The sequence below is a fragment of the Octopus bimaculoides genome, chromosome 1 (genome assembly GCF_001194135.2).
Source record: "Octopus bimaculoides isolate UCB-OBI-ISO-001 chromosome 1, ASM119413v2, whole genome shotgun sequence".
In the NCBI taxonomy this organism is placed as follows: Eukaryota; Metazoa; Mollusca; class Cephalopoda; order Octopoda; family Octopodidae; genus Octopus; species Octopus bimaculoides.
The window spans coordinates 152273186-152288869 of NC_068981.1; the positions used below are offsets into that span (position 1 = coordinate 152273186).

The 15684-nt window shown below is 31.6% G+C and overlaps 1 protein-coding gene across 1 annotated transcript in view; it reads right to left on the reverse strand.

Annotated features, from left to right (window-relative positions):
* The window catches only part of LOC106869541 (obscurin), a gene marked incomplete at its 3' end in the record, with an annotated part of 380350 nt that overhangs the window by 234297 nt on the left and 130369 nt on the right, over window positions 1-15684 (reverse strand). The window contains exons 23-41 of the mRNA XM_052970280.1: window positions 15322-15351; window positions 14967-14996; window positions 14281-14310; window positions 13831-13860; window positions 13445-13474; window positions 13059-13088; window positions 10199-10228; window positions 9783-9812; window positions 8733-8762; window positions 8302-8331; window positions 7539-7568; window positions 7145-7174; window positions 4564-4593; window positions 3315-3344; window positions 2681-2710; window positions 2328-2357; window positions 1944-1973; window positions 1572-1601; window positions 246-275 (exon numbers count right to left, since the gene is read on the reverse strand). Coding sequence (XP_052826240.1) covers window positions 246-275; window positions 1572-1601; window positions 1944-1973; window positions 2328-2357; window positions 2681-2710; window positions 3315-3344; window positions 4564-4593; window positions 7145-7174; window positions 7539-7568; window positions 8302-8331; window positions 8733-8762; window positions 9783-9812; window positions 10199-10228; window positions 13059-13088; window positions 13445-13474; window positions 13831-13860; window positions 14281-14310; window positions 14967-14996; window positions 15322-15351 — 570 coding nt within the window. The remainder of the gene's footprint in view (window positions 1-245; window positions 276-1571; window positions 1602-1943; window positions 1974-2327; window positions 2358-2680; window positions 2711-3314; window positions 3345-4563; window positions 4594-7144; window positions 7175-7538; window positions 7569-8301; window positions 8332-8732; window positions 8763-9782; window positions 9813-10198; window positions 10229-13058; window positions 13089-13444; window positions 13475-13830; window positions 13861-14280; window positions 14311-14966; window positions 14997-15321; window positions 15352-15684) is intronic.

Consider the following 15684-nt stretch of genomic DNA (forward strand, 5'->3'; position numbering starts at 1 on the left):
TATATTTACATGCATACATACATACTTTGCGTGTTTGTAATACACTACTTTTGGTACACTAATACATTTTTATAGATTGATCAAGTTTATGTTCGTTATTAACTAGGAATATTGCAAATTTATTGGAATTCGAAGGCAATCTTACGTATATTCTATCAACAATATTGCATTACTATAAGAAGAATATATATATATTCTCAGAAAAATCTTATTAGTCTTGATGTAATTATATCAAAGGCGCTTACCTATGCGTGATTCGGTTTCGGTAACAATTTCTGTGAAATTAACAACGCAATCAATTAAATATAGCTTACACCAATTGTTACAATAAACAAGTATTGAAGACGGAGTTCAATATAATCTATCAATAATTCAACACGGAAATATTTATCAGATACTTTCATCTCAATTTCTTCAATGAAACCTCCAAAGCATCGTATGAATTAAAGTAAAATATTTTCATATTTCTAAAATGTTATTTCATATCGATATAGCTGTTGAAGGAGATAACATTTGCCTTTTCTCATTCAATATTTTATGATGTTTATTCATAGAGACAGTGCGGGTTTAGCATGTATTATGTGATATGTTTAACATAGCGAAACCTAGCTGCAGAAAGTTAGATTTCATAAAAAGGCACCTCTCCAGAAGAGGAGAAACAAGCTAAGGCATAGCAACCAGCAAATTTATCCAGACGTTCGTGTGTACGGTTGTGTACGTGTGCGTGTATTTGTGTGTGCGTGTGCGTGGGTAGGCGTACATTCCGCTATATCAGTGTGTGTGTGTGTGTGTGTGTGTGTGTGTGTGTGTGCGTGCGCGTGCGTGTGTGTGCGCGTGTATGTGTGCGTAGGGTAATTTTGCTTCAAAATCGATATTGAATCAGTAAATTATGCATACGGGCTTTTGTAGGGAAAACGGTAACTTAGTATTAAACTACGAACAATATCATTGCTTCTTTATTTCCAAGCTGACTGATTTATTATTTAATTCAGGAATTCCATTCTATAACGTCAAAGATATTTTAAGTAGACAAATGAAGGCGATATATTACAAAAACCTCAGTATCACACAAGCAGCGAAAACATATTTCACACCAGCAACGTCAAACTTGTACGAATTTATTATAGAAACTATAATCCATGAAGAGAAAGCAAAAAGCAAATTATAAATAACGCAAATATTTTATTTTTAAAGCCATTGTTACTATACTTCATGCTCGCCAATACACATTTCACTTAATATTCAATTCAAAGTGTTGCGTGATATTCTGAAATAATAGGACACTAGCGCTTTAACGACGAAATATGCTGTATCTGCAAAGCGACTAAAATATTGTTTGGTGTATGCATCGTCATTGTGTTTGTGTGTATGTATGCGTATGTGTTTTTGTGGGCATATGAGTGCGTAAGCTTTTAGTGTGTGACTTGTTACGTGTATGTTTGTGTGATTACGAATTATACTTTAAATATCAAATCTATTACATATTTATCTATTTTACACTACTATAATCCATACATGAACACTGAAGCCAAACATAAGAAACCAGTAAAGCAGTTTTAAATCAAACTCACCAACTGTAGATTCAATTTCAGATGGTTTTTCTGAGCAAATTTTAAAATAAAGTACAATAAGTCAGCTGCTTGTTTATTTCACACAAAAATTTTAATTTATTCAGACATTTACTATATTAAAATATTTCCTGTATTTGTAATTTACTACCTTTGTTACACTATTATATTATTTTAAAGTTTTGGCAAGTTTACGGTTAAGTGTTCAAACTTAAATATATTTCACATTAAAATTGGAATTCATTCCTCAGTATATTTTTCAGATATGCACAAGGAAACTATTTACGATACGAATTACATTAGAAGGAATGTAAATATTCTTTGATAATTATTATTAACATTTATGAAACGTGTAGTTATTTCAAAGACGCTTACCTACTCGAGATTCAGTTTCAGTAACAATTTCTGTGAAATTAACAATGCAATCAATTAACTATAGTTTACATCAATTGGTACAAACGAGTTTCAATAAAATATGTCGATAATTCTATACTGAAATATTTATCGGATACTTTCATTCAGTTTCTCCAGCAAAATTTACTATGCATTACATGAATTATAGTTCGGTATTTAATATATGATACAATACACTATGATTAAAACGTTTGTTCACACTAATGTAAATTTTATTGGTAATATGTACTTTAATAAAAGTAATAAGAATAATAATAACACTCATAACTAAAATACAATTTATAACAACATAGAGAAAAGATTTTGTTTATGGAGGAGGGGAATCTCATTAAAAAACACACTTACCAACTGTGGCATCGACCTGAGATGGTTGTTCTAAATATGGAATGAAAGAGTGTATCAGATTTGCAGAACTTACTATGTAAAAGTGCTTATTATACATACTACTCTCTTGTTATTGCTATTGTTTTTTTTCTTCATGGGGTGGGGGATATTGGTCAATACTGTAAAGTTCTTACGCAATATATATGTTCCAGTCTGATATATTTAGGATAACTTAGAACGTATCTGCGTTGCTTATGAAAATACGCGAGATTAAACCCTAGAGACTGTATAAATTTATCATATACTTCAATAGGAATTATTTTTCAGGCATTCATGTGAAGCTTAGGGAATGTCGAATATAGATGTTTACTCACCTCTAGGACGCTCCTCCTGCGTCACAATATCTGTGAAATTAGTGAAATAAAATAGCAACTGAATTCCACGCATTTTAGAACTGAAAACCTAACAACGATATTTCAGCTAATTTGAAAAGAACATTAGAATATACTACTTTTACCATTATACACAACATTTGTGAGAAACTAGCTTTCCATCGTATTTTAATTCGCATCATTTATGATTTACATACTTATAAGTGTTAAAATATACAAAATATATTCATTTTTAACGTTTGTATGTCATAAAAGCCTCTGGTTTACGATAATCGAAAAGATTCTCATCATTTTTACATACGTTATATAAATAAGAAAATCACGACAAAAGCTGCACACATTCAAATGAAACTTTTAAACAGACTGGGTCTAACATTATTGATCATATTAATTTCTAAAAACCCACCCTCCAACTTACAATGAGAACATTATATGTTACTGCTTCACATATTTCATGAACTAAATATTAGAGAGAATATCCTGCGATAATTAGTTAAACATGTGAGACATAACAAGTAATGAAACTAGAAAGTACGCAAAACTATACGAAGACGCCAAAAAGAATCTCAACGACAATCAGAAGCAAGAAATCCTAAGTGTTTAATTTCCCACTCACCAACTGTAGATTCGACTTCAGAACGTGTTTCTAGGTAAAAGAAAAGATAAATTTGTAATTCTAAGACTAACAATCACTGCGTGTGTGTGTGTGTGTGTGAGTGTTTGTAATCTTTTATTTTCAAAATATTAACAGAGTTATTGTAAAACGTGTTGTTTTCTAATAACGCAGTTAATAGTGACAAGTAATGAGAGCAAAACATTTTTAAAAAAGAAACTAAAAACGCCTCAAAATGTTAGCATATATATATAAATTAATAATTAAGGGCACTAGTAAGTTGTACCAGCGTGCTACCTAGCGGTCAGCATGACCAAACCACAAGTTATCACTTAAACACAAGGGTGAAAGCGGGCAAATGAACAAGAACTAAAACGATCATCGTACACATTGGTTGAGATGAATGAATTCTATAAACCTAGGTCATTATTGCTCGCTGATGAAGACAAATGTTTATTTCCCAAAGTTCGAAATCACAGGTGATTCGGGTTTGTATGGCTTTCAATTTTTGATTTCTTTTTTTTTTTTTTTTTCATTATTGGGACAGGGTTCTTAGTTTTTGTTTATTTGCCCGCTTTCACCCTTGTGTTTAAGTGACAACTTATGGCTTGGTCATTCTGACCGCTAGTACTACTTGCTGGTACTACTTGCTACTACCCTTAATTAGTACGCTGGTACTACTTGCTATTACCCTCAATTATTAATTGATACTTCATACTGTTATAGGTTTTTTTTACGCGTGCTAAACCACCGGTATTATTATAAATAATAGTATCCTCTTATATATTTAAATAACTTTTATTCACTACGGTAACCTTTTCAAATTTGATGCTGCATTAAAAACGGTCATCGTACACATAGGTTGAGATGAAAGAATTCTATAACCCTGGATCATTATTGCTCACTGATGAGAACAAAGGGTATTTTCCTAAGTTCAAAATCACATGTGATTCGGGTATGTATGGCTTTCACTATTCGATTTTTTCGTTATAGGGACGGGGTTCTTAGTTTGCATGTATGTATGTATATATATATATATATATATATATATATATATATATATATATGTTACACTCTATATAGTATGTGAGTTATAATTAATATAAAATTCTTTCAACAACAATCTATGTACAAAAATCTAGGTGGTTAACTGACATTTTATTAAACAAGTAACTCGGGAAGTTTGAAATTTTAAAACTTCAATATTGAGAATAAGATACATAGTGCGAAAGAAAATTTCACATTGGCTTACCTGTGCGAGTTACTTTTTCCGTAACAACTTCTGTAGAATTAACGAAATATGTGATAAAACACTTCGAAAGATATTTCATGTCGGAATACATAATCATATGGCGTTTAACGAAAGAAATTACAACGCATATATAATATGAAGTTGTCCATTATACAAATTTGCATCTATGTATTTATGTGTATATATGTATATTTATATATAAATATACATGTATTTCACTATAATTATATAGAGAGACATATTAATGTTTCGCTTCTCTTCAATTATTATAAAAGCAATTTTACATTAATGTGAAGGGCTACTCTATACTTTTGTAGTGTACAAATTTATTATTCCTAAATATTTATAGTATAGACAACGGCTTTGAAGATTCAGCCGACGATGGCTCAGCTTCCCGAAATTTCGAAGCCTTTGTCAATAGTATATAGACACATAAATATATTTATGTATATATACATATTTACCTAACGACATTATATATATGTGAATTTACATGAATTGATATATGTATATTTGGTAGACGGAAACTGAAAGAAGCCTGTCATATATATGTTTATAAATCAATGTGTGTGAGTCTTTGTGTTTGTTCCCACAATCACCGCTTGACAATCGGTGTTGGTATGTTTATGTCCCTGTAATCTAGCGGTTCGGTAAAAGAGACCGATAGAATAACTACTAGGCTTTAAAAATAAGTCATGGGGTTGATTTGTTCGACTAAAAGCCTTCTATGCGGCGCGGTCATATGACTGAAACAAATAAAAGGATATATATACACGTATATTTTTGTATATATTTATGCATATGTACATGTGTGTGTGTATGTGTGTACGTATAAGTACAAATATACACATTCATATGGATATTTATGTATAAAGATATGTTAGAGATATTCATGTGTGTATATATGTATAATCGTATATATGGTTATATATGCATGTACTTTTATATTGTTTTCTTATAAACTTAGTACTATGAACGCGTCCTTTACGAGGCACTAAAATGAATCACGGTTAACGTTCGTTTTTGATAGGTCTCCATGTATTTGCGAAAAGATTGAAAATATCAATGTCCACAAATATGAAATTAAGATATGAATTGTTGCTTATAGTATTTATAGTGTGGTCCCAGCTGTTATACAAAATATAGGAGCCTAAGGTGCACCGACGAATGTGTTGGGAATAACCAAATGGATGTAGAAAGCATCCATGCGTGTGTGTGTGTGTGTGTGTATGTGCGTGTGTGCGCGCGAGTGCGTGTGTGTGTGTGTGTGTGTGTATTTCCATTTTGATTTATTTAGTTTTTAAATGAGATTACATGAAGGGGCGTGGGTCATAATTTCATCGTGCCTCCGACACTGCTACAATAGATGTGGTTATTGCGTTTTCCTAAAGTTTCAATTCGATGTCATCCAGAAAAAAACAGTGAGTATAAATTTCAGAAATGTGAAATTATGGTGTAGTTGGTCTACTAGTAATTGTAGGTACTGATGTGCTAGAGAATTATAGGTGCGAGAGGAGTACTGGCAAATAAATCGGGAAAATCTGGGTGGTTATGTCAAGAAGCCGACCAGCTTGAAGGAGTAGTGACCATATTTTTTAGCCGTAAAATTTACAGGTACACGAGATATCTATCCGCGAGTAAAATGTTAGTGGGTTTTAGTAATCGACTTCATGCCAGTCGGACTCGTTTTCTTTCTTTAAATTCTGTCGAGGATATATTTGTGTGTGTAATGGTTGTGCTATCCCGTATATGAACGCAGTACCCAATAGATTTACGAGAAATTCAAAACTGCTTTTAGCTCTTTTGGTCACAAGTAACTTCTGGCCATAAAATGTCAAGACTTTGAGATATAGATTTTGCTATATTGAAAATGTTCCACTGGCCCTCAGATAACTTCAATTTATTTAAATTTGTAACGACACACAGATCTAGTTGTGTATTCATATACTAAGCGTCTGCTCTTGATTTTTCCAGTGAGTGTGAGCAGCATTATTGAAAAGAAAAGATTTGCATGTTCTCATTCAATATTCTGATGTGTCAAAGCGGCGAGCTGGCAGAAACGTTAGCACGTCGGGCAAAATGCTTAACGGTATTTCGTCTGTCTAGGTTCTGAGTTCAAATTCCGCCGAGGTCGACTTTGCCTTTCATCCTTTCGGGGTCGATAAATTAAGTACCAGTTGCGTACTGGGTTCGATCTATTCGACTGGCCCCCTCCCCAAAAATTTCGGGCCTTGTGTCTAGAGTAGAAAAGAATATTTTGATGTGTCTATTCATGAAGACAGCATAGGTTTGGCATGTTGTATCTAAATGAAATATGACACATAGCTGTGAAAAGCTAGATTTGAATGAAGGATCCCTAATTCAAAATATGTGTATATATGCGTGTATGCTTCCGTGGGTATGAGTGTGTCGGTGATTTTTATATGTGACTCGTTATGCGTATGTTTGTGGGATTAAGCGCTGTGTTTTAGATATCAAATATATCACATATTTATGTAGTTATAAGTTTCACACTACAATAAGCTATACATGAGTACTGAAGCCAAACGTAAAAAGCCCATGAAATTTGAATTAAACTCACCAACTGTAGATTCAATTTCAGATGGTTTTTCTGCACAAATTAAAAAAAAAAAACAATAAGGCCGTTGCTTGATTATTTACTCAAAAATGAAAATTCCTTATCGATATTTATGCAGATATTTACCTATATTTAAAAAAAGCCTTTATGTATGTAACCCACAACCCTTGTTACGCTCATGTATTTTTTTTTAAGGAGCGATCAAGTTTAAGATCGTTATTAACTCTTCTACAAACACTGAAAATTTATAAGAAATAGAAATCATTCTCATGTATATTCCTTCTCATAGATGCACAAGGAAACTATCAACAATATGAATTATTATAGAAGCAATGTAAATATTCTCCAAAACAATTAATATTTATGAAACTTATATAATTATTCCAAAGGCGCTTACCTATGCGAGATTCGGTCTCAGTAATAATTTCTGTGAAATTAACAATGCATTCAATTAATAGTCTACATCAATTGTTACAATGAACAAGTATTGAGAAGATGAGTTCCAATAAAATTTATCATTAATTCGAAACAGAAATATTTATTGGATACTTTCATCATAATTTCTTCAATAAAACTTACTATGCATTACATTTAATTAGATTTCCGTATTCAACTTATGATAGAACATGTCTTAAAAGTTATTCCACATTAATGTAGATTGTGCTACTAACGTTTATTTTTTATAAAACTAATAGCAAAACGTAACGTTATGAATTTGTTTCACAAGATCACTGATGTAAAATCATGTGTTTAAACAGATATTGCTATATTTCAGAATGGTCATATTTTTCTTGCTAAATAAACAGACGGCCTATATATTCGTTCTTCAATTGTTTACTATTGTTCCTATTTTATGTCCATTGTCTGGAAAAACAGAATGGACTAAACAGAACTGGAGGGGGCACGTGGGATGGAGGGTCGTTAAAGAGGTCACAGTTGTGTGAGGAAAGATTTTTAAACAATGGACATAAAATAAGAACTTCAATAAACAAGTGAAGAAGGAATATATACTGCGCGTATTTATTTGCTAATGAAAAGAAATGATCATCTCAAAATATAATAATAATGAAACTATAACTACTATAATATTAAATATTATAAAATATATATAATTCCTAGAGTTTTTTGTGGGAAGGAGAATGTCGTTAAAAGACACTTACCAACTGTAGCGTCGACCTGAGAAGGTTGTTCTAAGTATGGAATAAAATAGGACATTAGATTTTCAGACCAAATATAGATAGAAAAACTGATATATGTGGAAAAGTAATCAGGAAATGCTGATTTACATCTTATTCTCCTAGTTTTACAGGATAAAGTGCAATATTGTAATATTCTTACACAACATATAAGTTTACAATCTAAGTTACTTATGAAGATATGCCTGTTTAAAACACTATAGATGTAACAAACTTATCATATACAGCAATAGTTATTGCGCATCAATATTTTGCAGGCATTCATGTGAAGATATGCTAAATATTTTCAAATTACTTCATGAAATATATGGATAATTTCGTAGACAATTACGGGTTGTGTATGAAACAAAAATTCAGGTTCATTGAGAGAATGTTGAAAATAGATGTTTGCTCACCTCTAGGACGCTCTTCCTGCGTCACAATATCTGTGAAATTAATGAAATAATATTGCTACTGAATTTCACGCATTTCAGAATTGGAAAGTTAGCAATGATAGTTCAACATATTTGGAAATGAGAACGTTAGAATATACTACTTCTACCATTATACGTAACATTTTAAGATACAAGTTCCCTCGTGTGCGCTAATTCACATTACTAATATTTTAAACGCGTATAAGCATCGAATTATTGTAAATATTTTCATTTACGAAAATGTTATGTTGTTAAAAATATTTGGTTTATACAACACTTACGATCTCATTATTTTTACATACATTATATGAATCGAACATATGATGCATAACACTGAAATGCGATAAAAGCTACGCCACATTCAAACAAAACTTTTCAACAGAGTCGATATAATATCATAGAAAGAGTTTACATCTGATGACGTAATGTAATAGGTATGTACTATAAGTGGTCAGTTTGGTTTACCGCTAAAACTCCGGTTTGAAGTGCAACGAAGAAAAGGTAACGTTGGGGCAGCCTATTAAAGATGGCTACAAGTGGTTTGTCCTGGAGCGGGTAAATATATATTAAAAACTGAGAATGAACAAGCAAAACACGATATTACTTTAGAGCATTTAATATATAACTTGAACATAGTGTGGAGTTGTTATAATAAATAGGCACTTATTTACTATAACTACTCAGCACTATGTTTAGATTATAAATTAAATGCTCTAAAGTGATACCATATGATTTGCTTGTTCATTCTTTGTTTTTAATATAAATTATAGATAATATTACTTTCTACTATCCCAACAAATACAGGTTTCTTTTTTCAACCGGTTTACAACAGGAACATAATAAGTTACTATTTCATGAACCAAATATTAGAAAGAATATCTTTGATATTTGATCAATCATATGTGCAGCACATTTATTATTTTCTAACAACATATACTAAAACAGAAAACTACATAAACATAGGAAGACATCAAGAGGAAACTCAACAACAAGCAAAAGCAAGAAACCACTAGAGAATAATTCTGCACTCACCAACTGCAGATTCGACTTCAGAACGTGTTTCTACGTAAAAGAAAGATAACTATGTATTCCTATTAATTACGTCATGGGACTAACAAACACTAAATTTAATGAGGCTTTTTTTACAATTTTTTTTCATAATCATTTATTTCATAATTATTATCTGGACTATATAATAAAACAAGCCTTATATATGTTACGTACACTTCATATAACATACACATATATGAACGTTACACTCTATATAATATATATGTTAGTTATACTTTGTTGCATATGAAAATTCTTTCATGACTGATGTATGTAGTAAGAAGAAATATGATTTAATTACATTTTAATATGTAAACAACTAAAAAATTTGGTGATTTTAATATTGCTATGTTGATAGGTAGATACATAGTGTGAAGTAGAATTCTCCATTAGCTTACCTGTGCGAGTTACTTTTTCTGTAACAACTTCTGTTGAATTAACGAAATACGTGATTAAGATACTTCAAAACATATTTCATAGCAGAATATACAATTAAACAGCGCTAACGAAAAATAATTCAATGCATGTATATATAAAGTTGTCTATAATACATACATTTATGCATATAAGTATGTATCTATACTTTTGTATTCATGTATTTGTGTGTGTGTGTATACAGTTACGCATGTATGTATGTATGTATGTATGTATGTATGTATGTATGTATGTACGTACACTTGCGTGTTGAGGATACAGTTGTTCTCATCTCCAATTGCTAGAGCGGATATTACAGACGGTGAAGTAGCTCTGTAGGTGCTTCGCACCCTGCCATCGTGACACCTGCACAAGCTTTGTTGAGTCAGATGTTGCGATTGTGGGCCAGATGTGTCTATCCTCCTCAATGCACTTTCCCACTCCGCCTCACATTCTCTTTCTTGAGGCAGATGTAATAGTTGGGTTTCTCATGGCTTCCAAAAGTTTTCTAACATCATTTTTCTCTCCATCAGCTAGTTCAAGAGTCCTGAGCATCGAGTGCATCTTGGTTCTGACAAATACTCTACTACCTGTCTCTGTAGAAAGTCATATTGCCTCCCATGCATTGTTTTCACAGAGATCATTGTATTTTTTGTCTTGCCTGAGGAAAATGGTTTTGATATTTGCGTCCCAGGAAACTTCCTTTTCTTACACCACATAATAAGGTGTAAGGAAAGGAAGGTGGTAAAGTGGGAAGGGATATTAACCATCAACGTCAATAGAGACCTGCCAAATACTTTTCCTTTTTGAATCATCCTTCTTCCTAACATTGGCTGGTTTGCGGCGTTCACCTTCCCTACAAAATTTTATCTTCCAATACTCCACTTCTTGTGGTCATTCACCGTTGTCAATTCGCCTTGCCCTCTCCGCCAATGCTCCAGTATATACTCCTGGTTTTAGTTATGCTCCATATGTAGATGTGGTTATGTCCAAACCTAGCATGAAATTGGAAAGCATGTGCTTTAATGTTCCTGCTTTTCTGCATTTCAACAGACTACTAACCACTATTTTCTAACTTTTAGATTTGCAGAACGAAGAAGTTCATGCAATTAAAAAACCGCATTATTTATAGGATGGCCCAATATTTTAGAGTATGAATAGTTAGTGTAGATGGTCAATGCTGCCATAATCCTTGCCTTCAGTTTATCTTTAGTCTTACATGGAATTTTGTTGGTTTTCTGCTCAAATGCGCCCCACGCATAATAATCAAGGGGGTTACAGTCTGGGGAGTTAGGTGGCCCGATGTTGGGGGTGATGTGGTTGCAGAAATTGTCTGACAGCCATGACTGGGTTCTCTTGGTTGTTTGGCATGGTGCAAAGTCCTAGGATATATTTGTGGAATTAATACTAAATACTCTGCGCCGAAATTGAAGAGTATTCGTAGTCTTTTTCGGTCTCAAGTAACCTTTGTATAGGAAGAAGACAGCCGGTTTTTTTCTATACTGAAAATATCCCATAAGCTACCAAAGAACTTCGAAATCTTTGAGACTTCCTATTTGTATTGACAAAAAGATTTAGGTATGTCCTCATATACTAATAGTATATTCTTGATTTTTGCAGTGAGTATGTGTTAGTGTTGTTGAATGAAATAACATTTGATGTTCTGATTCAATGTTTTGAGATGTCTATCCATGGAGACGGGGCAAGTTTGGCATATAGTGTCTAAGTTAATATAGCGGTGCACGACTGAAGAAAGTTAGATATGAATGAAGCATCATCACTACAGGACTTAGTGTTGTTGGAATTGACAAGTAGGTTCTTTATTTTTAGGACGTATAATGGCAGGACAGATCCCAACATTCTAGAATACTTGAGTTGGCAGTCTGTCGGTCTGAGAGATCACTATCAACTCATGCTATGATGGTGTAATCTGATAGAAAACCACCTTGCCAAGAGAAGCGAGATAGCGAAGCCTAGAGATCAGCAAATTTGTCGATACATTCATGTGCTAGACGGGGTCAAAATGCGTATGTTCATATATATTAGTTTGAATGCGTGTAGTGTGTTTGCGTGCGTGTGTGTATGTTGAATCATATCAAAAGCGTGTGGACATTTCTATCTCTTTCTATGTAGGATAATTCTTCAGAAAATTGATATTTATACAATAAATGTATCAATATTTGTAATGAAAACGATAATTAGTTATTAAACTCTGAACAATATAATGGCTGTCTATCTTATTATTTCATTCAGCCTATCCTTCTGTTCTATCGTATTGACGATATTTTAAATACACAAATGAAGACAAAATATAAACAAAATTCCAGAATCAACCAAATGAAAATGTTTTACACCAGTTAAACACGTGCAAATTCACCAAAGAAACTATAATCCTCGAAGTAAAAGCGAAAAGCAAAATATGCAAACATTTCATTTTAAAAGCCAGCTTTGGCAAACTTCATATTCCTCAATACACAATATACGCTTACTATACAAGAATCTAATTAAAAGTACAACGTAATATACAGAAATAATAGAACATCGATGCCCTTACAACTGTTTATGCTGTTTTCAGAATACGATACAGTGATTGATCAATGCATCGTCTGTGTGTTTGTATGTATGCGTGATTGTTTATGTGGGTGTAAGTGGGTATGAAATATTTTTGTGTGATTTGTGTGACGTGAAATATTTTTGCGCATGTTTGCGTGAGGAAGTTATATGTTTTAGATATCAAATTTATTACACATTTACGTGGTTACAGATTTCACACTACAATAATCCATACACGAACACTGAAGTCAAACATAAAAAGCCAGTGAAATTATTTTGAATTAAACTCACCAACTGTAGATTCAATTTCAGATGGTTTTTCTGTACAAATTTTAAATATAAAATACAATGAGACAGTTGCATTTTTTCATTGATTAATTTTTGTCAATCTATATTTATCCGGGTGTTTAGCTACTTTAAAAAACTATACGTATGTAATCCACAACTCTCTATTACGCTGATGTACTTTTAAGGATTGATCAAGTTTACGATCGTTATTAACTCTTCTACAAACATTCAAAATTTATAAGAAATGAAAATCATTCACATTATATTCCTTCGCATAAATACGCAAGGAAACTATTAGCAATATGAATTACTATAGAAGGAATGTAAATATTCTCCGAAACTTATATTAATTTTTATGAAACTTATGTGATTATTTCAAAAGCGCTTACCTATGCGAGATTCTGTCTCAGTAACAATTTCTGTGAAATTAACAACGCAATTAATTAATAGTCTACATCAATGGTTACAATACTCAAGTATCGAAAAGACGAATTTTAATAAAATTTATCAATAATTCGAAACGAGAATATTTATTGGATACTTTCATCACAATTTTTTCAATAAAACTTACTATACATTATATTAATTAAATTTCCATATTCCATTTATGATAGGATACAATGTCTTAAAAGTCATTTCATTATTAATGTCGATTGTGCTAAATGTTTACTTTCATTAAACTAATAATAAAGCAATAATCATTGAAATACAAATTATAACAAAATTCATAATGTAATTTCTTTGATGAAGGAGAATGTCATTAAATGACACTTACCAACTGAGGCGTCGACCTGAGAAGGTTGTTCTAAATATAGAATAAAATATTATGACATCAGATTTTAATATCAGATAAAGATAGAAAAGCTGATACAAATTAGGAACAGCCTCTCTTCACAATGAGGATCGGCTTAATTATACATTTAGGAACTTATCTACATAGTGCTCTCCTACTCTATTCTTATTCTATTGGGATAAAGTTCAATATCATAATATTCTTACGTAATATATATTTTTACTATTAGATATATGTAAGTTAGTTTAAAGTAACATAACTGAGTCACTAATGAAAATACGCCGGTTTAAACACAATAGACTTAGCAATTTTATCGTTGCGCATGAATATTTTGCAGACATGAATATATAGAAATTTCGTAAGCAATTATGGATTGTGTATAAAACAGATATCTAGGTTCATTGAAAGAATGTTGAAAATATGTTTGCTCACCTCTAGGACGCTCCTCCTGCGTCACAATATCTGTAAAATTAATGAAATAATATTGCAGCTGAACTTAACAGTTAAAAACCTAACAATGATAGTTCAGCATATTTGGAAATGAGAACATTAGAATATATTACTTTTATCATTATATGTATCATTCGTGAGAAACGATTTCCTTTACACTGCTAATCCGCATTATTTATATTATCTATATTTTAAACGTATTTCAGCATTGAAATGTTATAAGTATTTTCATTGCGATGATGTTATGTAAAGCATTTGGTTTTTACAACACTTACGATAAAAGAAAAATTTCTTTCTTACATACTTTATATGAATAAGAAAATCGATGTCTAACTTTGAAACGCAGTAAAAGTTACACCACACTCAAAACTTTTAAACAGACACAGTAAAATATTATCAATTATGTCACGTCCTACAATCTCAACAAACGAGTTTCTTTTTCCTGTTTAATTATCGTAAGAACACTGTAAGTTACTACTTCACACATTTCATGAGCCAAACATTAGTGAGAATATCCTTCAAGAGTTAGTCAAATATATATGAGGCACTTCTATTATTTTCTAACGATAAATAATAAAGCCAGAATATCACAAAAATATACGAAGACATCAAGTATAATTCGGCGACAATTAGAAGCAAGAAATCATAGTGAATAATTTCCCACTCACCAACTGTAGATTCGACTTCAGAACGTGTTTCTAAGTAAAAGAAAATGTAATTATGTACTCCTACTGATTACATTATATAACTAACAAACACCTAATATATTGAGGCTTTTTATGTTTGTAATCATATATTTCCGAACTATTATCTGAATTAATCGAAAACACAAGATTTACATGTATGTGTATATATGATAGTTTCACTTTACTGGAAAAGAATATTCTTCCATGGATAATATATACAAGAATACACGAATTAATTATAATTTAGTAAATGGAGTAACTCAGATAACTAAAGCTTTTTATATTTGTATTTGATAGACAAATAGATAGTGTGATGAACAATCTTGCATTAGCTTACCTGTGCGAGTTACTTTTTCTGTTACAATTTCTGTAGAATTAACGAAATGTGGGGTTAGATATTACAAAAGATACTTCAAGGCAGAATACACAATTATGTGGCAATTAACGAAAGAATATTTTAACGAATTTATTTTACCAAGATGTCTATAGCATCTACATCTATGTAAATGTGAGCATGTATTTATGCATATGTATTTTTGTATAAATAGATACTTATGCACCATGTGCGTATATATTTATACATAAGTATATATATATATATTTATACATACACATATAAATGCTTATATATATGTGCGGATGCATGTGCATGTATATATGTATATACATGTATATATATACATATATATATATATATATA